General features: G+C 40.9%; 2 protein-coding genes across 6 annotated transcripts in view; one reads left to right on the top strand and one right to left on the bottom strand.

The window, feature by feature from the left end:
- LOC143816365 (interleukin-1 receptor-like 1) overlaps positions 1-16,830 on the top strand; it is a 153,000-nt gene extending 136,170 nt beyond the window's left edge. The window contains exons 7-12 of the mRNA XM_077296620.1: positions 813-936; positions 1,181-1,329; positions 12,397-12,540; positions 12,806-12,970; positions 14,261-14,564; positions 16,052-16,830. Coding sequence (XP_077152735.1) covers positions 813-936; positions 1,181-1,329; positions 12,397-12,540; positions 12,806-12,970; positions 14,261-14,564; positions 16,052-16,055 — 890 coding nt within the window. The 3' untranslated portion in view covers positions 16,056-16,830. The remainder of the gene's footprint in view (positions 1-812; positions 937-1,180; positions 1,330-12,396; positions 12,541-12,805; positions 12,971-14,260; positions 14,565-16,051) is intronic.
- A 2,700-nt stretch (positions 16,831-19,530) lies between these two features.
- NPAS2 (neuronal PAS domain protein 2) overlaps positions 19,531-25,152 on the bottom strand; it is a 170,210-nt gene continuing 164,588 nt past the window's right edge. For all 5 annotated transcript variants that reach the window (XM_077296614.1, XM_077296617.1, XM_077296618.1 and 2 more), the window contains one exon: positions 19,531-23,351. In XM_077296614.1, coding sequence (XP_077152729.1) covers positions 23,217-23,351 — 135 coding nt within the window. In that variant the 3' untranslated portion in view covers positions 19,531-23,216. The remainder of the gene's footprint in view (positions 23,352-25,152) is intronic.

The following is a 25,152-nucleotide window of genomic DNA, read 5'->3' as shown; positions in this document are numbered from 1 at the left end:
GTGCACACGTTCAGGATTTCTTGCAGAAATTTCCTGACAAAAAACGGACATTTCTGCCAGAAATCCGCATGCATTTTTTTGCGCTTTTTTTTGCGGTTTTACCGGAGGTTCCCAATGCATTAAATAGCAGGAAAAACGCGAAAAAACCCACAAAATTAATTAATGATCATGCTGCTTTTTTTATCGCGATGCGTTTTTTTTCGCAGAAAAAGACGCATCATGTGCACAAAAATTGCAGAATGCATTCTAAATGATAGGATGCATATGCATGCGTTTTTTCCCGTTATTATTGCGAAAAAAACGCCAAAAAACCTGAAAGTGTGCACATACCCTAAATTAATTCCTGTGAAGCTCCTGAAGTGTTAATAAACCTCTTGATTGTGGCCATGGCTACTATCAGATGACCCAGCAGCGCAGCATTTGCTACAGGAGATACCAGAACAGCTAAAGATAGGTCATCACTGATAAAGTAGTGTTCAACCTATTTAAATCCCGTCTCTTATGAGGACCTCCTGGGTTACTTGTATTTTTTGGACAGCAAGAATTATGAACCCCAACAACAACCTGAAAGATATCATGATTGGCCAAGGATTCTGTAGCAATCATATAAACTGAAGCAAGACAATACAAACACTACATTTCTGCTTTTTTGCCCTAAAAATGTTTAAGATATAGAATGGTCTATCGTGCTATATGTGTTTTTATTAGTTTGGGCTGTTTTTTTTTCCATTTATTTGCCATGTACAATACTAATTTCTGGTCTCATGTTATTGTGTTACCCTTATACCATGATAATTATTATCCTTTTCCAGGTACATCGGTAAACCTGTCTTGTTCTGCCTTGGTTTGCTTTACCTGTGAAGATTTTTATGACGTCTATTGGAAGATAAATAATACAGCTGTGAATAATGGATCGAGATTCATTCAAGTAAAAAGGTACATTTGTATATTATTCACTGCAGGGGACAAAAAGTATGATCATGGCTAACGAAAATGGAGGCACAATATGAAATATTTAATGGAATATTTATGACAGAAATTATGAAACTTACTTTCTGATTAATTTGAGAAACGGGCCTTGTATATACAGAAAACAGTATTATGTATATGTTTTTTTACATTGTACTCAACAGCTATGTATTGAATGTGTATTAACTGACAATATTCACTGTTCATCCAGGGAAAATCGTTCACGAACAGAAGAGGTTTCAGTTGAGGCCATTCTAACAATTGTAAAAGTGCAGAAAGAAGACTATAACTCTAATTTTACCTGCATAGCTAAAAATGATAAAGGAATAAATTCACGATTTGTAGTCCTGAAACCACTCGGTAAGGCTGGCCACATACAAAACTGAATGCAGCTGCACTGTGTAAATGTCAAAATGAATGAATTTTTTTGAAATCCATACATAGTAGTAGTTTTTCACATGCCAACTGCAGAATGCTGATGTATAGTCCTGCATATAAAATAGCCTAATGTTTGCTTTACCCGCTGAGATCGGAGGGATCGGTTGCCGTTCGAAAGTGTATTGGGGCCTACAGTCTTTCCTGACAGATGATGAGAAGGAGCTGGAACGTTAGACTTCCAACAGCCGATCCTTTTGCTCTCTCGGACATAAGCTACATCAGAGGAATCTAGCAACAGCTCGTTCATAGAGAACACATGCCAGAATGGAGGACCAAGGGTTGGCGCTGTCTTTGCCACCGAGAGAAATCAAGGTGCAGGAATTTCAGGTTGCTTGTAGGTAAAATTTTATTCAAACTGATATAAAACAAATGAAAACTATATACACAACGCGTTTCACAGCTATTTGTAGCTTTCTTCAGCTGTACGGAGAAAATTAATTTGACCCTTCTTAAATAGCCCTTTCCCAGTTTAATAGAGGGAGGGGTTACAAAAGAGGAAGAGGAGGAGTGATTCATTCTACATTGTTCTTTTATATATAAAAACACGAAAGATATATAAAAATATATATAAAAATGTTGTATATAAAAAAATAACAAAAATAACAAACCTATTTGTGGGAAACGTGTCAATTTAATTACATTATAATTTTCAAATAGGAATTAATCACAAAAATACACGTCTGTTCTTTAAAAAATGAAAAAAATACCCCCCACCCCTCAAAAAAATAACATAGAAATGTTTTTTTAATAAAAATTGGAAAAAAGATATAAGCAGGTTTTTTTTAATTTGACTTAAAGTAATGATGGCCACTCGCTTTTCTTTACTTAGCTGCTTTTTTCTTGCCATAATACAAATTCTAACAGTCTATTCAGTAGGACTATCAGCTGTGTATCCACCAGACTTCTGCACAACACAACTGATGGTCCCAACCCCATTTATTAGGCAATAAATCCCACTTATTAAACCTGACAGGGCACACCTGTGAAGTGAAAACCATTCCCGGTGACTACCTCTTGAAGCTCATCACGAGTATGCCAAGAGTGTGCAAAGCAGTCATCAAAGCAAAAGGTGGCTACTTTGAAGAACCTAGACTATAAGACATAATTTTAGTTGTTTCACACTTTTTTGTTAAGTATATAATTCCACATGTGTTAATTCATAGTTTTGATGCCTTCAGTGTGATGTACAATTTTCATAGTCATGAAAATACAGAAAAATCTTTAAATGAGAAGGTGTGTCCAAACTTTTGGTCTGTACTGTATATATATATATATATATATATATATATATATATATATATATATATATATATATATATATATATGTACAGATTGGTATCATGCCAAACTTTTATATATATTGCCGACTTATGCCAAGATACATGTTCTCTATTGTTTTTAAATATGCTTTAGGGATCAGGATTTCCTTAGTTATAGATGTGACCTTTGTTTAGATATTAGGGGATCCTTTAGCTTCTCATCTGGGTAGAGGGGCAAAACAGATTTTGCAGGGTGTATCTAGGGACCCTAGGGCTATCCATCGTTGAGTGGGGGCGCCACAATGCTCCCCCTAGGGTGCCAACCCCTGCAGCTAGGAAGGTATCAGTGTAGGTACCACAACAGGAATAAGTATCCCTTTAGCAGTTTTTTGTTCACAGTGTTTGTGAGTTTGTGTGGTGGCAGCCGCAGGTTTGGTGGCATTTTAAATTAAGGAATAAAATTTGTTTTTTATGGGGTTTGTTCTGATTTACATATTTGATAAATACCCTGGATTATTAATCTAAGTTTAAAATTATGTTTAAATGTAATTCCCCTGCTCCCATGTCTCATACTCACCTGCCGCCACTGTCATCCTTTCTAGCGTCGCTCCGGGCGGTCTTTGGCGAAAAGTGACCTGCCAGCAGCTCCTGTGTTTCATGGAGTGCACCAGAGGTCACTTTTCAATACATCTCTATGAGAGCATCGTTCTAACTCTCATAGACTTGTATTGAGCTCTTGAGATGTAACTTCCAACTTCTGGACAGTCAGAAGGTACAGTGGTGAATATAAACGTGAGCACTGCTGACAGAGGTGCACGGGTAGGCTCCCACACCATATAGTTAATCAATATAAAACCCGGCACTCAACTTCGATTTGGCTGCTGAAGGTTTATTGTGTAGTATCAACACTAAAACGTTTCGGTCCTGTGGACCTTCATCAGTTACTACATCGTGAGAATAATAAAGAAATAAACATAATCATATAACAAAAAAGAAAAAACAAAGCAAAAAAAACATAGGTATTTACAACGATATGTACAAAGTATAAACATGGTCATGTATCAGGAATAAACAAGTACATTATAGCGCTTAGAGACCGAGGCATACCTAATAGTGAGGTGAGAGGAGAAAAGATCTCTTGGCCAATAGAGCCCTATTGGTGTAGCTAAAAGGAAAAAGGGGTGGTATTATTACAATGAGGGCTAATGTAATATAGTGGTCCTCAAGCACTGGCCCCAGGTAAGTACCTTAATGTCCAGAGTGCCTCCAAGATAGCAGCATTGAGGCTGGAAGAAAATAATGAAGATTGGACAAAGTCCTTGTAAGTGAGTCATGCGGCGGAGTCCGGTGGGCGTGGCTAAATACCGATGTGGTGGCGCCGCTAGAAGATTGCGCTAGTTACCTGTGCTGTGTCCGGGTGTAGACGCGGTGTCCACCGCTTGTCCCAACATATGCCGGAGTGCAGTGGACCGGTATAAGCGCTGTTTTATGTGGACGGCATGCAGAGCCGGAAATGACATACAGGAAGTGCGTCATGGGGCTGCCTTGAGTGGCAGTCAGAGGGCGCCCAATAGAGGAAGACAGGCTGTGATTATGGGCGGGACAGTGCATGGAGATGGTTACCAGGTAGTCAGGGAATAGAAGGCGGAGTTCGGTGAAGTACAGAGCATAATGCTGCGTGATAGATGGTAGTGGTGAGCGATGAAGCATGCTCCTATGGTGGTAATAAAGTGTCCATTCCGGTGGTGAGAGCGGAGACTCAGTATAGACGGCTCTAGAAAAACAGATAAATGTGTTAATATGATGTCTAGTATACAAGCACCATCACAATAAAGCAGAGCCAATATGGTACAGTATGATATTCAAACCTCAATAAACAAAGACCGGCTGACTAGGAAAGTGCATTTACAGAGAAAATATAGTCTCTTACATAGAATAGGGGATGTTCTTGGACCTCAAGACATCGAGAGCTGCGGATGTAAATAGTCTGAAGATGAACATCATTGTATATTATTGGATAGATAGGTATACGGCACCCATAGATATGGGAAAAGGTGATAATGGAGATCGTGTGGATTCTTTATTAACCCCGGGATGGAGTACAGTTTTTAAATTAAAGTCTCTAGTGTCCCAAGTAAAACGGGGCCTCCCTTAGTTGGTTTACTGGTTAAAAGACAAGAGGTCATAGTCTCTATTCAGACCTTTGGGGTGTAGGGTATCCAGCGTATGGATCCAATACGCCTCTCGGCGTTTGAGAATAGCAATCCTGTCACCCCCTCTCCTTGGTGTCTCCACTTGTTCTATGATTAGAAATTTAAGTTGGGAGATGTTGTGTCCCATCGAAATGAAGTGATGTGGGATAGGTAACAGTGTGTTCCTGCATCTGATGGTCGATTTGTGCTTGGAGATCCGTTCTCTTATCCGCTGGGTGGTCTCTCCCACATACATAAGTCCGCAAGGGCACTTAATGAGGTAAATTACGTATGAGGAGTCACACGTGTGATACTGTTTAATGGGGAAGTTTCTGCCAGAGTGTGGGTGGTTGAAGGAGCTGCCCCTAAGTACATTACTGCACTGAGCGCAGTGGAGACATGGGAAGGTGCCATATTTTGGGTTTTGTAGGAATCGTTGTTTAGGGTATTGTTTCCCTGTTCCCAAATCTGCGCGAATGAGGGTGTCCCTGATGTTCCTTGCCCTCCTGAAGCAGGGAAGAAAAGGTTCCCTAAACTCCTTAATGTTGGGGTGAGCAGTGGTCAGGAGGTGCCAGTGTTGGCGGATTTTCCTATGTAATATGTATGCATATGGATGATAAGAATGTACGAATGGAATTCGTTCTTTTTTCTGTCTCGTCACACTACGGGTTCTTTCTGCATCGTTCAGGGTTGATGTTGGGTAACCCCTGTTACGGAACTTGGCTCTCATTTCCGAGACTCGTTGTGCCCGCAGATTGTCATCCGACACAATACGGGATACCCTCTGGATTTGAGATCTAGGGATAGACTTTTTGACAGCCTGAGGGTGCAGGCTATCATAGTGAAGTAGGCTGTTCCGATCAGTATCCTTTACATGTAGGTCGGTGCTTAGAGTGCCATTGGGGTCCTTGATTACGATTGTGTCTAGGAAGTTCATCCTATAAGGGTCGTGGGCTATTGTGAACGTAATGCCTGGCCATGAGACGTTAAGAAATTCGAAGAACTGTAGCAAGGACTCCAATGAGCCGCCCCAGACGCAAAAGATGTCGTCTATATAGCGTTTCCACAACAGTACATGGTCCATGTATAATCTGTTGGGATAAATATGGCTTTCCTCGAAATCTGCCATGTAGCAATTTGCGTACGGGGGCGCTACATTGGAGCCCATTGCGGTCCCGCGTGTCTGTAGGAAAAACTCATCCTGGAATAGGAAGTGGTTGGAATCGAGCACTACTGTAAGAAGGTCTATACAAAGGGCGACTTGTCTGTGGTCTATCTCTGCCCTAGTTAGGAGTTTTTCCACAGAGGTGATGCCCTCCCTGTGTGGTATTGAGGTGTATAAATCCTTGACATCTAGAGACACCAGTATGGCGTCTGAGGGGATGTGCCCCATAGAGCGTATGATGTCAAGGAAGGACCCTGTGTCAAGGAGGTATGACCGTGTAGAGCGAATATGAGGTGTCAATATTCTCTCTAGGAAAATTGAGATGGGGGACAGAACAGAGTTCGTGGCTGCCACTATGGGGCGTCCTGGGGGGTGTTCTAAGTTTTTGTGGATCTTAGGGAGTATGTAAAATACCGGAATGACCGGGTGGTCATTGGTAAGGAAGGCACATGTTTTCATGTCTAACACTCCCATTTCCGTATATCTCTTGAGTATATTGGAAATCCTGTTGCGAATGGAATCTGTGGGGTTGGACTCAAGTTTATGGTAAACCGTGGAGTTATTAAGCTGTCTCAGTGCCTCCTTAAGATAATCCTCCTTGTCCATAATGACTATGGCTCCCCCCTTATCCGCAGGTTTAATTACCAGACTAGTGTCTGACTGTAATGACCGTAGGGCTTGTTGCTCTATGCTGGTGAGATTAGATGGATAATGGAGATGGCCGAGTTGGACCTGTGTTCGGAGTTCCTGGAAGGAATCCTGAATGAACCCTATGAATGCCTCAACCGCATGGGAGCCCCGTGGGGGTCTGAAATGACTTTTTGAACGTAGGCCTAGACTCTCAGCAGTGAGGAGTTGGGGAGGGGTGGCAATATTTTCAGGGATCTGTGGGGTAGTATGATGGGGGTCAGAAAAATATACTTTTAAACGTAGGGAGCGGTAGAACCTCTGTAGGTCCATGTCCAAATCGAACGTACGGTACTGGTATGCTGGACAGAAGGAGAGCCCCTTTTGTAGGACACTGTATTCTGATGTCCCCAAGGTTCTTGAGGAAATATTTACGATTAGGGACTCCATACCTGAGACCGTGTGATTCGCCCCTGCTCCAGATCTCTTCTGGTGTCCATGGCCCCTTCGCGTCCTCGTCTTCTCCCTCGTGGGCCCCTTTGTCCTAAAAAACGGGAGGTATTCGGAATAGAGGCTACTCTGTCCATTTCCGATTCTGAGTTGGAGTAGTCTGTTGAGGAACGGTGTCCAGGTCTTGAGTTGGTGCGCCGAGAGGTATAGTTGTCCTGCCATCTGTATACACGATTCTGTTCGTAGTCCTCCGTATCTCTAGCGAACTTTTGGCGTTTCCTGTTTTCCGTGTCCCTCCGATGTTGGTCTGTTCTGGTCTTGATTTCTGCTTTCAATGTGCTGAGTTCCTCAGGGGTCCCTGTGGAAGATAGCTGAAACTCAATAGTCTTGCGCTCAGTGCAGTAAAGTACTTAGGGGCAGCTCCTTCAACCACCCACACTCTGGCAGAAACTTCCCCATTAAACAGTATCACACGTGTGACTCCTCATACGTAATTTACCTCATTAAGTGCCCTTGCGGACTTATGTATGTGGGAGAGACCACCCAGCGGATAAGAGAACGGATCTCCAAGCACAAATCGACCATCAGATGCAGGAACACACTGTTACCTATCCCACATCACTTCATTTCGATGGGACACAACATCTCCCAACTTAAATTTCTAATCATAGAACAAGTGGAGACACCAAGGAGAGGGGGTGACAGGATTGCTATTCTCAAACGCCGAGAGGCGTATTGGATCCATACGCTGGATACCCTACACCCCAAAGGTCTGAATAGAGACTATGACCTCTTGTCTTTTAACCAGTAAACCAACTAAGGGAGGCCCCGTTTTACTTGGGACACTAGAGACTTTAATTTAAAAACTGTACTCCATCCCGGGGTTAATAAAGAATCCACACGATCTCCATTATCACCTTTTCCCATATCTATGGGTGCCGTATACCTATCTATCCAATAATATACAATGATGTTCATCTTCAGACTATTTACATCCGCAGCTCTCGATGTCTTGAGGTCCAAGAACATCCCCTATTCTATGTAAGAGACTATATTTTCTCTGTAAATGCACTTTCCTAGTCAGCCGGTCTTTGTTTATTGAGGTTTGAATATCATACTGTACCATATTGGCTCTGCTTTATTGTGATGGTGCTTGTATACTAGACATCATATTAACACATTTATCTGTTTTTCTAGAGCCGTCTATACTGAGTCTCCGCTCTCACCACCGGAATGGACACTTTATTACCACCATAGGAGCATGCTTCATCGCTCACCACTACCATCTATCACGCAGCATTATGCTCTGTACTTCACCGAACTCCGCCTTCTATTCCCTGACTACCTGGTAACCATCTCCATGCACTGTCCCGCCCATAATCACAGCCTGTCTTCCTCTATTGGGCGCCCTCTGACTGCCACTCAAGGCAGCCCCATGACGCACTTCCTGTATGTCATTTCCGGCTCTGCATGCCGTCCACATAAAACAGCGCTTATACCGGTCCACTGCACTCCGGCATATGTTGGGACAAGCGGTGGACACCGCGTCTACACCCGGACACAGCACAGGTAACTAGCGCAATCTTCTAGCGGCGCCACCACATCGGTATTTAGCCACGCCCACCGGACTCCGCCGCATGACTCACTTACAAGGACTTTGTCCAATCTTCATTATTTTCTTCCAGCCTCAATGCTGCTATCTTGGAGGCACTCTGGACATTAAGGTACTTACCTGGGGCCAGTGCTTGAGGACCACTATATTACATTAGCCCTCATTGTAATAATACCACCCCTTTTTCCTTTTAGCTACACCAATAGGGCTCTATTGGCCAAGAGATCTTTTCTCCTCTCACCTCACTATTAGGTATGCCTCGGTCTCTAAGCGCTATAATGTACTTGTTTATTCCTGATACATGACCATGTTTATACTTTGTACATATCGTTGTAAATACCTATGTTTTTTTTGCTTTGTTTTTTCTTTTTTGTTATATGATTATGTTTATTTCTTTATTATTCTCACGATGTAGTAACTGATGAAGGTCCACAGGACCGAAACGTTTTAGTGTTGAGTCAGAAGGTACAGGCACAAGATAGCACCGCAGCACCTCAGCGGCTTTGGTAAAAGGTAAAGTCACTGAAAGGTGAGTATAAGAATCGGGAGCAGGAGACTTACATCTAAAGTATCACTCCAGCGCTGAACAAATAACCCTTCTGGAGTCGTGGTTTAAGAGGATAAACACTTTGGCAGGAGAACTTCTTTAAAAACATTGAAATTAGGTTAAGTTTAGGTTATGGTTTATGACCCAGCAGATGTACACAATGCCAAATATTGGCTGGACTGGTGTAAAACACATCATCACTGGGCTCTAGAGTAGTAGAAAAGTGGTCTCTTGAGTGATGAGTCATGTTTCACTACAGCAGGATAATGGACAAACTTAAGATTGTAGGATGCTTTGACAAAATATCTAACCAGCAAGTATATCTAACCAGCAAGTATAAGTGTCTACTGTATAATTCAGTGGATGGGAAATACAAATCTTGGGTTGTTTTTCAGGGTTTGGCCTATGCCTTTTATTTCCAGTAAGGATTAATGTAATTCCTACAACATAGGAAGACATTTTGGACAATTGTATGCGTTCAACTTTGTGAGAACAGTTTGGAAAGCTCCTTTCCTGTTCCAGCATGACTTTGCACCAGTGAACAAAATAAGGTTCACACAGACAGGATTTGATAAATTTGGTGTGGACAAACTAAGGTGGACTTGACAGAGCCTGAACCAGATGTACTGAACACCTTTGGGTTATATTGAGAAATTCTACAAGTTCTTGTGTAAAGTCTTCCTAGAATAGTGGGAACTGTTGTACAAGCAGAAGGGGCCCAAACTCTAAATAAACACTCATGGTTTCGTAATAGGATATCTTTCAAGCTCACACAGATGTGATGGTCAGTAGTGATGATCGAGCACTGAAATGCTCGAATTGAGCAAATCAGATGCTCGGACGTGCTTGACTCGAGTAGCAAGCATAAGGGAAAAAAATTTCTCTCTCTCTCCCTCTCTTTCTCTGTGGCGAGCTCAAATAATTGACTTACGGGGATCCGAGCACTACGAGATACTCGGCACTGCTTGTTACTCGATCAAGAACCCTGATGCTCGATTGAGTATCGAGCAGTGCCAAGCACGTTTGCCCATGACTAATCGTCAGGTGTTCACATACTTTTGGAAATTTAATGTATACAGATTAAACTTGAGTTCATACCAGCTTTCTCTTGTTTATATGCTAAGTAAAACCTAACCATGGATGGATATATTTATTGTTATACATTTTAAGCTTTTTATTTACCATGACAAAGGAAATTTGTCAGTAGGATCAACCCTCCTAAGCTGTCTATATGGGCATGTAGGTCATAGGAAGCAGAATAAAATGATACCTTGGTATCTGTGATGCAATGTCCTATTACAGAGAATTCCATGTTTTTCTTATATGTAAATGAGAATCTGCCTCCAGAGCTTATTTTAAATAAAAGGGGAGTTATGAGTGTGAGACAAGTAACTAACACAGAACAGTAGAATTGAATTTTGTCTCATAACAAACATATTTGCTGCAGCTCTCACAGCTTTGCTGTATTGCAACACTATGGCAACACTGACTGTGAGATGGAAACTGAAGTGCTGTGAAGAACCTGCAGATGTGTTAGTTATTTTCACACACAGCCAAAATAAAAATGTGAACTAGAAAAGGTGTGCCAGGTTTCAGTCAGTGTTTGTTATCTGAGTCAGGTCTGAATTATGGACAAAGGGGAGGTACTCTGTGAAAGGGGTTCTGATATTTGCATAATTTACATAAGAATACACAGAATATGTGGGTAGTCACATCTATATAATGTGTAGATGATAATAAGACACAGATTTGCAGAACTAACGCTGGCCATACACATAATATAGCTGACGGCTGAGCGCTCACTCAGCCATCAGTTATCTCTCCGGACTGACTCATATATTCAGTAAAATTCAGCCAACTTATCTTTTGAGTAACAAAAGGGTTGGCACTAAAATTCAAACTGCCCAACATGTATCTGCCCTGGCATCATTTCTTATGGGAGAGGCGGTGTGGGGGTGATCTCTTAAAGTGAGATCTAAATGATTGCCTGTTCCTGGCCTAAATATGAGCCAAGTGCACGCATAAAAGAGAGATACCAGACACAGGAGGCGGATATATGCTCCTTACACAGCGAAGGCTAGCACACAACTGAATTTTTATTCTTGAAACAAATAACCATGCTAAGACAGGAAATGGATGTTGCACAACTTCTGAATAGTAATGATGTCAGTCTATGATAGGTCCATTCCAACTTCACTTCCATATATGGTGTCTTCATCCAATGTCCAATGTTCAGTGCCTTCCTCACATTCCTTCCAGGGTGCTGCTCCAGGAAATAGACACCATCTTGCTACACCATATCTGAACTAGCTTATATAAGGTTTATTAATTGATTGCATTAGCCATTCTCTCCTTCACAGCGGGAGGCCCCAATACACATTTGACTGTCAGCTGATCCCAGCGATATTGGACATCAAGGGAGGGACAAAGGAATGTGCCAGGTGTTATAAGAAGTGTGTATGTGCATCATTTCTTCTGTAGGGTTTTCCTTTATAGAAGAAAATTAACCTTTTAATGGCATGAATGAATTATGGGTAAGTAGGGAACCTGTCAGGCGTTTCATGCTGCCCAAAACGAATCTTGAGAGATAATAAACGTTGAAGATCCGGATATGGACCAATGCTGGAGAGAAGACTAGTCCAGCTCCACCGACGGCTAGCTCTTCAAGCTCCGCACCTGGTGTTTGATAGATCTATCACTTTTGTTTTCAGAGGACGAAACCTCTCAATCACCTGCAGCAGCGCTGGGAAGAGTTGTCTGAGCTTCAGCGCCGGACTAATTTTTGGATGTTCAAATTGTTTTATCAAAGTATATTATCTGTGAGCTTTTAGGAGAATGATATACCTGGCTGCAATCATGTGGTTGTTCTATGTATTATCACTCATTTTTAAGGTGTTTATTTTGTGGCCGTGTGCTACATTATATGTTAATGGCTATTAACTCTTTGGTATGACATTCATACCTAGTTAAGTTATTTGTCACTTACACCTACTCTTGTAGCTGTAAGTTAAATAAATATATTTTGGAAAGATTTTATAAATGTGATTTATAAATAATAGCTATTTTAATATTATTTTGTAGGTATGTAGATCCAATTTTTATGCTTGAAATTTACTGGTTTATTTTCTATTTTATAGCTTTTAATAACACATACAACATTATTGTCGTGTTTGTCTGCCTGGGAATTCTATGTTGTTTATTGTGTGCATGTAACACTCGTCTGAAAATTGATTTAGTCCTACTATTCCGTGACATTTTCAAGAGTTACAGAGCAAGAAATGGTAAGTCTTTTTTTTTTCATTTCATTTTTATATATATTCACACAGTAGACGGATACGGCTTAAAGAAAAAACAAACAAGATGGAACTTTGGGGATGTGGGAAGGGATCATGGAAATACAAAGAGGAAACATTTTTACATATTCTTGACCTTATCACTTCAACATTTTGACATTGTGTTTGGCTTTTTCTTTTTTTACTAATGTTCATTTGTTTTAAAGACTACATCTCACCCTACATTCAAATACTGGGCTGCTTTGTTTTACAGATGGGAAGGATTATGATGCATATGTTATATATTCAAGAAGTTGTCATGAACAAGTATTGGATAATCCTGCGGAATATTTTGTCAACAACATCTTACTTGACGTTTTGGAACATAAATGTGGATATGACCTTTTTCTTCCAGGAAGGAACACAGTTCCGGGAGAAGGTGAGATACATTTACACCTTACAAATCACAAGATCATGCAAGAAAATTGAGCACCTTTGAAAAATGATTGAATTAGTTCTTTTTGTTGCACTGATATTCTAACTGTGCCAATGCTTTATATGACCTCTGCTGAACCTGGAAGGAGACTAAACTCTATCTATACTTGGCTACTTAGGCTACATTCCCACGATGAGTTTTTTTGGTGAGTTTTTTTAAGCTGCGTATTTTTTAAAAAATACAAGTAACCTATTTTACTTAATGGATGCAGAAAATCTGCAACATCAAAAACTCACCAAAATGTCATCCTGGGAACATAGCCTAACTAAGTTCATTGGTCTGACTGTGATATGTGATAATGTTGTAATACTTTAAGGGAATCTGTCTCTAGGTTTTTGCTATGTAATCTGAAAAAAGCATGCTATAGGGCATGAGTGCCTGATTCCAATGATGTGTCACTTACTGGACTGCTTGGTTTAGTTTTAATAGAATCCCTGTTTTCCCTGCTGTACTGTAGATGTAGCTATGGTCAGAATGCTGAGCTCTGTATAACACCGCCCAGACCCCACGATTGGCAGCTTCCTCTGTACATTGTCAGTAAGGTGCCAATCAGTGGTGGTGGCGGGGTTTCACCAATTAGCCAGACTGGTCTACGCAAGAGACATAGTCAGGCAGTGATAATCTCTTGCTGATAAAACACGGATTATATTGAAACTACAACACACAGCTTAATAAGTGACACATCCTTGTAATCAGGCTTACTTGCCCTATATTATGCTTCTCTCAGATTAAATAGCAAACATCTGCTGACAGATTCCCTTTAATACTATACAGCATTAGTTTTGGCATTGTGCATGCAGAGTTTGGGCAGCTCCTAGTGCATTCAGTAGAAGCTTGTGAATCCTTTTCTCAGCTATATCAAATTTCTGCCTTTAGTTGATGACATAAAGAATGGTGTTCAAGGGGCGGACGCATCACCAGGGCAGCTGCATCGGGACCCGGAGGTGGAGGGGGGCACACCGGCACCAGTGACTATTTCAGCTGGATGTGTGTCCTCACAAGTATAATTTTTTGCACCAAGATACGTCCGTGAAAATCCATTAGTGCATATTACCCATTTCTAAGTGTCAGTAATGTGTCTGACACAGAGTTGCTGTTTATAGATTTTAGAGAAGTTTGTTAAAGCAGAGGACAGTGATCCACTGTCCATCAATAACAATTGTTGATTCATCTTATAACTATATCAGATGTTGATTTTGTAACAACTAATTCTAGGAATGTGTTTCTCCACAGATGTGGCATATTCATCTACTGAAAATATAGAGAAAAGTCGAAGGCTCATTGTCATCCTTAGTTCTCACGTGAAAGCTTTGGATTCTTTGTATGACCAACAAGTCGGACTCCACAGTGCCCTATTAAGCAATAATATTAAGATGATTATAATCGCTCTGGGTGACTTTAATGAGGAGACAGAAATGCAAGAGTCTCTTAGATACATAATCAAGCAAAATGGGATTATAAAGTGGGAAGAAAAGTCTAGGAATAATATGTCTCCAAACAGTAGATTTTGGAAGCTCGTGAGATATCAGATGCCTGGGTATGTAATATGCCAACATTCCCATCAAATTCTATAAAATATAGGTCTTCTAATTGTATCCTGAGAATAATCAAATCGGTAACTGGAGATGAGTTAATATTTCTACGTTACACAATAATCTGTAAATTTCCAGGGTGGGGGGCTATCCTAAAATGTAATCATTTTGCAATTTTTTTTGTGCTTTTTTGCATATTCATGGACAAACTACTACGTTTTCCATGATATGATCACAGTGTGTGAACCAACCCCTTTTTTTTTTATGCTGTTCAATTGTTAGGAAAATCTCCTTGTATGTCACAAAGGTAATGTGTGGATGTATGCAACTGGTAAAAAATGCATCGCATGTGGCATATCTTTTTAGAGAGGATACGTCCACGTTGGGAACCACACTTCCCTCTTGTACTTGGCCATACATGTTCGAGAGAATGGGAGGGCGTCTGCATGGTTTCTATGTGTCTTTTGTGGATGTGGTGATGCTGCAGATGCATTGGCCTCAAGGCTAGGAAGATGGGGAGTAAAATATTTAGGGGCAGATTTATTTATGTGTTCAAGCAGCAGTACAACAATCTATAAGGGCTAAGTCACGTCTTATGTTTACGTATGAGTGCGATCCGTGTTTTTCAAAGATATCACTTGCACCTGTGATAGTCTATGGGGCCATTCACATGTCCATGGAGACATATGCCCAATTTTGTTCCAACCGTCGGATCAACATCGGCAATGCAAGGCATTAGGTCCGTGAAAAAGTCAGACAGCACTATGATGACATCCGAGTGCAGTCTGATTTTTAAGGATCGTCAGAATGGAGAAGTTTTTTTTCTTCAACGCACGAGAAAAATGAATAACACTCAGACCACACTCTGATAAAACGCTGATCAGAAAAATCAGTCCATTTTTCTCGTATGTGAAAATATCGGACATGTGAACGAGCTCTAAGACTGTGTCACCGGTGTGGAGATATACAACTTGACTACAGCTAAGTAGCCATGTGGCATGGGGGTAAATATGTGGCATAAACTTAGAGTAAATAAATCTATAATCAGGGTCTCAAATCATTCTCATAATAATCCCTATTCAAACAAATCTTTATTGATAAACAGAACCCACAATTGGTTCACACCACAAAATTGACTAAATACACACGGAAAATTGTGCTCACACACAAGCACTTATTAAAAATGGGGTGTACTAGGTGTATTATAGGGAATAGCGATTATTATGAGAATAAATATGTGGCATATCTAGTCTAATAATGTGTGACTAAGTTGAACAGTGACATGATTCATTTGCAAAATTCATGAATTCGTTATGCATCTAGGGACATTTTAGATGAATACTGCCTTGGTCAGATTTTTGGATGAGCTATCCAATATTTATTCTGTATATTTGGACCGCATTACAGGGATTTGACCACTTTGATCATACAGATTTTTATGATCGCTGCATGATTTTTAATCCATTTTAATTTCTTGTATCACTTTTTTTAGTTAATATGGTAACTGGCTGTGATGATTGGAAGCGTAATTGGCCACATCTTGGATATAAAAATGAATGAAGTCATATGGTGTATGATGTTTTGATATTGGCTTGAAAATGGCCCTCCATTATACCTGAAAGGTTGCTTTAATACAATTGTCAACCAAGGGAAGCATGGAACATGGAACTACAAGTGAGAATTATGTCCCTTTCCCAATTGATTCAATTCAAAATGTCTATGTCCGATGCATCAACAGTTGCTGAAAGATTGGCATTAGAATCAGATCAGAAAAGATGGATGCCGGAGCAGTGCACAAGGAGCACAACTTTGTCATCAGTTGAATCCAGCTCAGGCTTTTAAAAAACTGGACATAATAACTGATAAACAGAACTTATCCATAATACACAGATATTTGGAAAGCCACCAAGCTGCCTTTTTTCATAATCTCATTTTAATCATGCATATTTTTCATGTTCTATAATACATATATATACTGTATATATTTTTATTTTTCGGTTTCTGTAACAAAGTAAACATCTAATAAGTTCATTCATTATAATACCTGTCATTCATTCTATGTAGCTAAAAACATATTATCATGACAATGTAGCATCTACCCTAATCAATGTATGGCGAATACTTTCCTATTGTAAGTATTCTCATCTTTAGCCTATATACCATAATGCAATTCTTGTAATAAATGTATGTATCAATATGCTTATCCTATGTAATAACCTTGCTCTTTGTGTCTTCATAATTATCCTATGTAATAGAATTCTTAGGCTACTTTCACACTAGTGTCGTGCACTGCGTCGCTATGCGTCGTTTTCTAGAAAAAACGCATCCTGCAAAAGTGCTTGCAGGATGCGTTTTTTCTCCATAGACTTGCATTAGCGACGCAGTGCGACGCATTGCCACACGTCACAACCGTTGTGCAACGGTTGCGTCGTGTTGCGTCGGACCGTCGCCACCAAAAAACGTTGCATGTAACGTTTTTTGGTGCGTCGTGTCCAGCATTTCCGACCGCGCATGCGCGGCCGGAACTCCGGCCCCACCTCCCCGCACCTCACAATGGGGCAGCGGATGCGTTGAAAAACAGCATCCGCTGCCCCCGATGTGCGGCGCATTCACAGCTAGCGTCGGTACGTCGCAACAACACAATTCGTCGTGCGTCGTACGACGCTAGTGTGAAAGTAGCCTTAGTCTATGAATCAATACACTTATCTTATGAAATACAATCCCTTTCTATGTAACCATGCTTATCCAGAGTAAGAATCTTCACCAAGTCTATCCTATGAAACACCTTCTTTATTACATTTAATATCGTGTTTATTTTAAGTAATACCCCTTTAACTCTATGTATCCACATGCTTTACCCTATGTAAGAACGTTTTTATTTTATGCAACACCATGCTGTCATGCCTCAGGATTCATTCTGGCAGTCCTGTGCTTGTCTGTCGGCGTCTCTATCCGCTGAGCCACAGGAGATCCTGTCGCTGTCCGGATGCTGCTTACCCTTTGCCTTTCGTCCTCTCCTTTCTTGCAGCAGGCGTTTTCCATTTGCTATGTAGCCCAACCTATCACTCTGCAGATGCTTCTATTTAAACCTCACTGCTGCCTCTGTTGTCTGCTGGTGATGGCTTACAGCTACCCAGTTTGGTGTTGAAGGTGTAGTCTGATTTTGTAGCAGTCATTTGTGTGTATATTCTGGTCTTCTTCTCATTTGGTTAGTCCCTCTTACTGTTCCATTGATTTCCACTCTGTTGTTTTGTGAGTATATTTGTATGATTGCAGCTTCTTTTATCCCTGTTTGTTTCCCCTGTCTGTCTGGTTTGTGCTATCCCATACATGTCTGTCCCATACTTTTAGAACTACTAACACTGACCTACAAAGCATCCATAACTAGTGTTGAGCGATACCTTCCGATATGCAAAGGTATCGGTATCGGATTGGATCGGCCGATATCCAAAAAATATCGGATATCGCCGATACCGATACCCGATACCAATGCATATCATTGGGACACAAAATATCGGAATGGTTCCCAGGGTCTGAAGGAGAGGAAACTCTCCTTCAGGCCCTGGGATCCATATTCATGTATAAAATAAAGAATAAAAATAAAAAATATTGATATACTCACCCCTCGGACAGCCCCTGGCTCTCACCGGTCCAAGCGTCTGCCTCCGTTCCTAAGAATGCAGAGTGAAGGACCTTCGATAACGTCGCGGCTTGTGATTGGTCGCGTGACCGCTCATGTGACCGCTCACGCAACCAATCACAAGCCGCGACGTCATCGAAGGTCGTTCACTCCCTGCATTCTTAGGAACGGAGGCACCGCTAAGAGCCAGGGTCCGCCGGAGGGGTGAGTATATCAATATTTTTTATTTTTATTATTTATTTTTTACATGAATATGGATCCCAGGGCCTGAAGGAGAGTCTCCTCTCCTCCAGACCCTGGGAACCATACGCACCGCACACTTCCGATTCCGATTTCCGATATCGCAAAAATATCGGAACTCGGTATCGGAATTCCGATACAGCAAATATCGGCCGATACCCGATATTTGCAGTATCGGAATGCTCAACAGTATCCATAACCTGTCTCCTCCATATATCTCTGAACTAATCTCCCGATATCTTCCCTCACGTCATCTCCGTTCCTCTCAAGACCTCCTTCTCTCCTCCACACTTTTTCGCTCCTCACCCAATTTCCTCCAAGACTTCTCCCGATTATCCCCCATCCTCTGAAATTTCCTGCCCCAACACGTCCAATTATTCACCACATTCGGATCCTTCAGACGGAACTTGAAAACCCATCTCTTCAGGAAAGCCTACAGCCTGCAATAACCACACAGCCACCTCAACACCACTGGAGGTACTGCAGCCTTCAACCTACTGTCTCCTTCCCCACCATCCTGTAGAATGTAAGCCCGCAAGGGCAGGGTCCTCGCCCCTCTGTATCAGTCTGTCACTGTTAGTTTGATTACTGTAAGTGACATCTGTAATTTGTATGTAACCCCTTCTCATGTACAGCACCATGGAGTCAATGGTGCTATATAAATAAATAATAATAATACCTCACAGGGTGGGGAAGGAGACAGTTCAGCCTGCATTTAGGAGCATAGCAAGGTACGAAGCCCCAGCATTTCCACCTTCAGGGGTATTCTGGGGAACAGGAAAAGTCTAGGGCTCCCCTAGCTTGAGGGACACGTAAGGAGCCCATTGCCTAGTGAAATCCTGCTACACATGCTTATCTTAAGAAATAATTGTAGTTGTTTTTTTAACACAACACTTACCCTATAAAATAAAATAATTTTTCTCTATCTTGTTACTGAGTATTCTTTGTTACATAATGCTGATGATTTGTAATAATATTCATTCCCCATCTAACATTGTCCTCGTCCTACATAAAAACATGCTTATCTTTTTTACTCTAGTAAATCAGTGGAATGGAAAATCTATTGAATAACTAGTCCACACTTATGATGGTGTATTTTTTTATATAGAAATATCTCAATATTACAATAACTGTACAATACACTACGTTTATCCAGTATTACATACAATTATATTCATAGAAACCTCAACATAACAAGTTATACAAAATATAGAAATCAAAAAGTGCATGTTTCTTCCTTTTCCTCCCGCAAAACAGGTGACATAAATCCTATGCAGCATGACTCACAATCGGGATTTTAATATATGATCTTCTGTACAAATATATTACTGTCTAATAAAGAATATCTGGGATCATTTACAATCATGGATCAGCAAAAAGTGAGAGTAGAACTGTTTCATAAGATTCTCTTTGAAGGAACAGAAGAGTTGTGTTTTGGCAGATGTCAGGCGTAGGTGCAGATATATGGGTTTGTGAGTCTCATATTGAGGGCTCGCTCACACTAGCGTATAAATTGGATGAGTGGCAGCCAATAAAAAATCGGATTGCACTTGGACCCATGTTAGTCAATGAGGACGTCCAGATCTTCATATTTTTTCTCAGCTGCATTCGTTATGAGAAAAAAAAATGCAGCATGCTATGAAAGGTGAAAATAAAAGATGTCAGGAAAATATGGGGCCCGTTTTTGAGAGTAGATCGATCTTTGATGCTTGCTAACATCCATACCTAGTGATTTAGGTTGAGTCAGACAACAGTTTTATGTGTAAACCTCAAATAATCAGGTATATTGGATCTCAATATATCCGATCCTTTGTTTCTGCAGAGATGGGTCACTATTCGGTTTCTCCATTAAAATAGACATCAATGTTTAGCATCCAGAACCTTCAACGTATCGTGTACATATATTAGGCACGTGGTTGTTAATGTGTGTTATGTATCAGTTATTTCATTTACTATGAATACAAGCTGCATTCAATATTTCATGTAATACTAGTGACACTCTAATCTAAAAGAATACTAAATGCAACGAATCTTGTGTATCAAACCACACAGAAAGGAAACCAATAATTTAATGGATAAATAGGTCATCAATAAATAATTCCTGGAATATCCCTTTAAGTAGATGGGAAGTGAGTAACCAAGAACGGCCACTATGCAGTGTAAAGAGACAGCTGTTCCGGTTCTGTACACTGCTCACATCTATCTGCCATGGCAGGTGCGTCTTTGGGGGTTGTCCTCCCCGATAGCATATTAATGGCCTATTCTAAGGATAAGTAATCAATATATGTCTTGGATAACACCTTTAATGGTACCAGATGCGGAGACCGATGTTTTCTCTTTGGTGCTTGACATTTATTGCTCTCTTTTACAAGGAAGAAAACTGTCATACCAGCGAAACCAGATAGATGGAACAGGGCTTTTTGCTACTCATCAGTGCAGAGCCTTTGACAAATCTCTTGGGTAAGACATCTCAGCCAATCAATCAATAATCTGTTTTGTACTAATAAGGAGCAATAAAAAAAAGCCTGAATCTAACGCAGAGCCTTTGACATCTCAAACAGCCAATCAATAACTTGCTTTGTACTAATGAGAAGCAAAAATAACAGCTGAATCTGTCCTGAGGTGAGGCCGTTTCGCTGGTATGAGATGGCTTACTTCGTCAGGAGGCATGCCTGCAAAGATTATTTCCATAGAGCATTGCCAGATAGTAAAATCAGCTTGGTCTCTTCAATGAGAACTAGTAGCTCCATAGGTTAAATGACGTCAGGTGTAGATATGACTATGAGCCATGATGTCACCTGCAGATTTTCTGTTCTGTTCGTTTCGTACAAGAAAAAGTTGTGCCATACAGGACTCGCTGAAGCATTGAACAGTGGTGGATGGAGGACGTACTAACTTTTTGCTTCACGTTTTGCACTTGCCTTGTTTAGGCCATTTTTTTCTCTTATACCAAAGTTTAGGTAGAAATGCCGGAAAAATGCCATACTTTTAGAAGGCAGCATTTAAAATTCCATGCTAAAGTGCAGAAATTGAAAAAAATGTGACATTGTGTGTGTTGCATTTCATAATTTCCTATTGACTAACAATTCCGGACACTGCGTTTTTTTTTCATGAAAAAAGTGTCAAAAAACAAATCTTCATTCAATTCCACAAAAATGGTGTCTTTTTCCTACAGAAAAATAAAGAATCTGTGTAACTAGGTAATGCCATTACATTTAGTGTGCTACGTGATTTTGTGAACACCCGCCATGTCCCTCCAGATTGGGATCCTTTAGGTCTATGACCTCACGTGAATAAAACCTGACTAGCAGAATCCTTCTAAGCTCTATGTAGAAACAGGAGGTCAATTTTCCCTGTATCATTCATGAGTCACTGGAAATGCCCATGGCAGGTGAGAAGAGGGAGCAGCTGTGTCCAGAGTTGAGTGGAATGATTTCTGCAGGGAAAAGAGACTTCCTGTTTCTATACAGAGCAGACAAAAGAGAAAAATTATCTGGGTAGAAAGGCAAAGTGAGCAATTGTAAGTACACAATGCAATATAATATGATGATTGCAATATATTAAGAGGATACAAAGATTGATGTGAGGGCTTCTTTAAAGGTATCCATATTCTCTGAAAGTGAAAAGACCCTTAAAGCTATTTTTTTTACATTTATTTCAGATTCCTAAAGAATGTGATATTATAAGAATAGCAAAGCAAAGTTTTGCCGATTCCATGTTAAAGTGAATGTCAGCACTGTGCACTTCCCAAACTACACATTTGGGCATGTAGTTAAGCAATCTGTTGCTCCATTACTGAAATAAGGGCTTGACCAGAGCATCACCTCTGTCTCCTGCCTCTATACCCCGCCATGTGCCACCCAGCAAGCAGATGTCAAGCAGGAGGACCTCGGTGGGAAATAGAGCTGGGAGGCACAGGCTCCGATCACACACAGAGCATTTCAGCATCATTTGCATAAGGAATAAAAGATTGTTTTTTCCCTTACATATAGGAACAGATTGCCTTATGTCTTAAAGACTCTCTGACCCCTATAAGCAGTGGGGGGAATGGGGTGTGGATCATACGAACACATCTTCTTTAAGATAGAATAAGATTCCTATGTATTTCTTGCCATCAATAACACAATTATTATACTTCTAGTTGTATTATTAGTGGTGATAATAATATATTTGTCTGTAAATTAGACTGCGCAGTTCCCATCTGGTAATATCTAACTTGCAACCAGTTCTGGGCACATACATGAAATCAGACGGCGTTTCAGAAATGATGGTTCCACTTTTTTAGCCATCAACAGGCAAACCAATGAGCGAATCCACCCCCAGCTGTGAGTTTAAGGACGCCAGCGGGGATTACTGGTACAGATGCTCCAGTGTGAACACGTGCTGAGGTTGTCAGCTGTCTGTAGAGTCATTTCGCGTACCAGACGATGCAGACTGGATGTTTTTAGTTCTTCCTCCATGCACTTCTAGATTCTACTCGTGATACAAGTACTGAACATTAACCCTTGATGTTGAAAACGTGACACAAAGGACATATGTATAAGGGGACAAGACGCACGGCTTGCTGCAGAGCGCTGTCCACGTAGGGTTATCCGTGGGCCCAGATCCATCGCTCTCCCATTAGCACAAAACGGAATTTCTTTGCAAATTCTTTCTGCAGAAGTGGCACAAGTTCACTGAGACGTGTGACTCCATCTGTTACCACATTGGGAAAAGTAACTGCTCCGACCGGTAATCTGCTGATGATTAGCAGGCTTATTACCTGTGATTGTCCATGTCATGTCTCTGAGAGACTGTTCGTCCTCCTTGGTGTAATCTGCTGCTGCAATCCTAAGGATGCTTGGTGCTGGGAGTAAGTGGGCAGAATCAAAGTATCCGGCTGCTCTTTCCGTAAAGTACTCGCTGCTGCAACCTAGTGGATGAAATAAAAGTAGAACGGTATTTTTTTAATCAGTTTACAGTGAAATATATCTGTCATTTCAGGTGACTGCTCATAAAAAGTTGTGAGTGTATATGAGGAATAACACTATTTCTGCCCATTATATGACCTGCATTCTGCATTTTCAGCGGTTTATCCTCACCCTAATTTTCAGTCTTCTCTGATATACTGGGAGGGGACTCACTGCTGTTATATTTCACGTACACGGTGTACACACATGACAGATTCCTGCTCTTCTTTCTGTGTAGCACATGCTCAGAAGACATTATATAGCAGCATGGAGGATATTATCCAGTAGTACTGAGCTGTGTGGCTGTGAATTCAGCACTGTAGTGAGTATAATAGATGCTTGAAACAGAAGTAAAAGTCTGTTTGTTTTACTGTGCTAACTGCTCCTCATCCTTCCCTTTTCCCTCTCCATAACATATGATAGGTGTTATAACATGACATGTCACTGTGATGGCAGTCCATCTTCCTTTGACCCAAGCTGAAGTAGGTTTTCAGAGTGAATGGTGAGTTAAAAGGAACCTATCTTAAACTTTAACTCCCTTCCCCTCCCCTCGCTCCCTCAAACCATTAATATGATTGTGTAAGCAAGTCGATTATTATTTTATGAAACCCTAATCACTGTGAGCAGTCATGATGTGAAGTTCTGTTTGAAATGTTGTTGTCCAGCTTGTCCTGAGTACGATGATACCCCATATGTGGGGGTAAACCACTGTTTGGGCGCACGGCAGGGCTCGGAAGGGAAGGCACGCCATTTGGCTTTTTGAATGGAAAATTAGCTCCAATCATTAGCGGACACCATGTTGCGTTTGGAGAGCCCCTGTGTGCCTAAACATTGGAGCTCTCCCACAAGTGACCCCATTTTGGAAACTAGACCTCCCAAGGAACTAATCTAGATGTGTGGTGAGCACTTTGAACCCCCAAGTGCTTCACAGAAGTTTATAACGCAGAGCCATGAAAATAAAAAATAATTTTTCTTTTCTCAAAAATGATTTTTTAGCCCACAATTTTTTATTTTCCCAAGAGTAACAGGAGAAATTGGACCCCAAACTTTGTTGTCCAGTTTCTCCTGAGTACGCTGATACCCCATATGTGGGGGTAAACTACTGTTTGGGCACACGTCGGGGTTCGGAAGGGAAGTAGTGACGTTTTGAAATGCAGACTTTGATGGAATGTTCTGCGGGCATCATGTTACGTTTGCAGAGCCCCTGATGTGCCTAAACAGTAGAAACCCCCACAAGTGACCCCATTTTGGAAACTAGACCCCCCAAGGAACTTATCTAGATATTTGGTGAGCACTTTGAACCCCCAAGTGCTTCACAGAAGTTTACAACGCAGAGCCGTGAAAATAAAAAATCATTTTTCTTTCCTCAAAAATGATGTTTTAGCAAGCAATTTTTTATTTTCACAAGGGTAACAGGAGAAATTGGACCCCAATAGTTGTTGCCCAGTTTGTCCTGAGTACACCAATACCCCATATGTGGGGGTAAACCACTGTTTAGGCACAAGTCGGGGCTCGGAAGGGAAGTAGTGACGTTTTGAAATGCAGACTTTGATGGAGTGGTCTGCGAGCATCACATTCCATTTGCAGAGCCCCTGATGTACCTAAACAGTAGAAACCCCCCACAAGTGACCCCATTTTGGAACTAGACCCCCAAGGAACTTATCTAGATATGTGGTGAGCACTTTGAACTCCCAAGTGCTTCATAGACGTTTACAACGCAGAGCCGTGAAAATAAAAAATAATTTTTCATTCCTCAAAAATTGT

Source organism: Ranitomeya variabilis, chromosome 3 (assembly GCF_051348905.1).
Source record: "Ranitomeya variabilis isolate aRanVar5 chromosome 3, aRanVar5.hap1, whole genome shotgun sequence".
NCBI lineage: Eukaryota > Metazoa > Chordata > Amphibia > Anura > Dendrobatidae > Ranitomeya > Ranitomeya variabilis.
The sequence above is the reverse complement of the archived record's forward strand: the minus strand, read 5'-3'. Positions and strand labels throughout refer to the sequence as shown.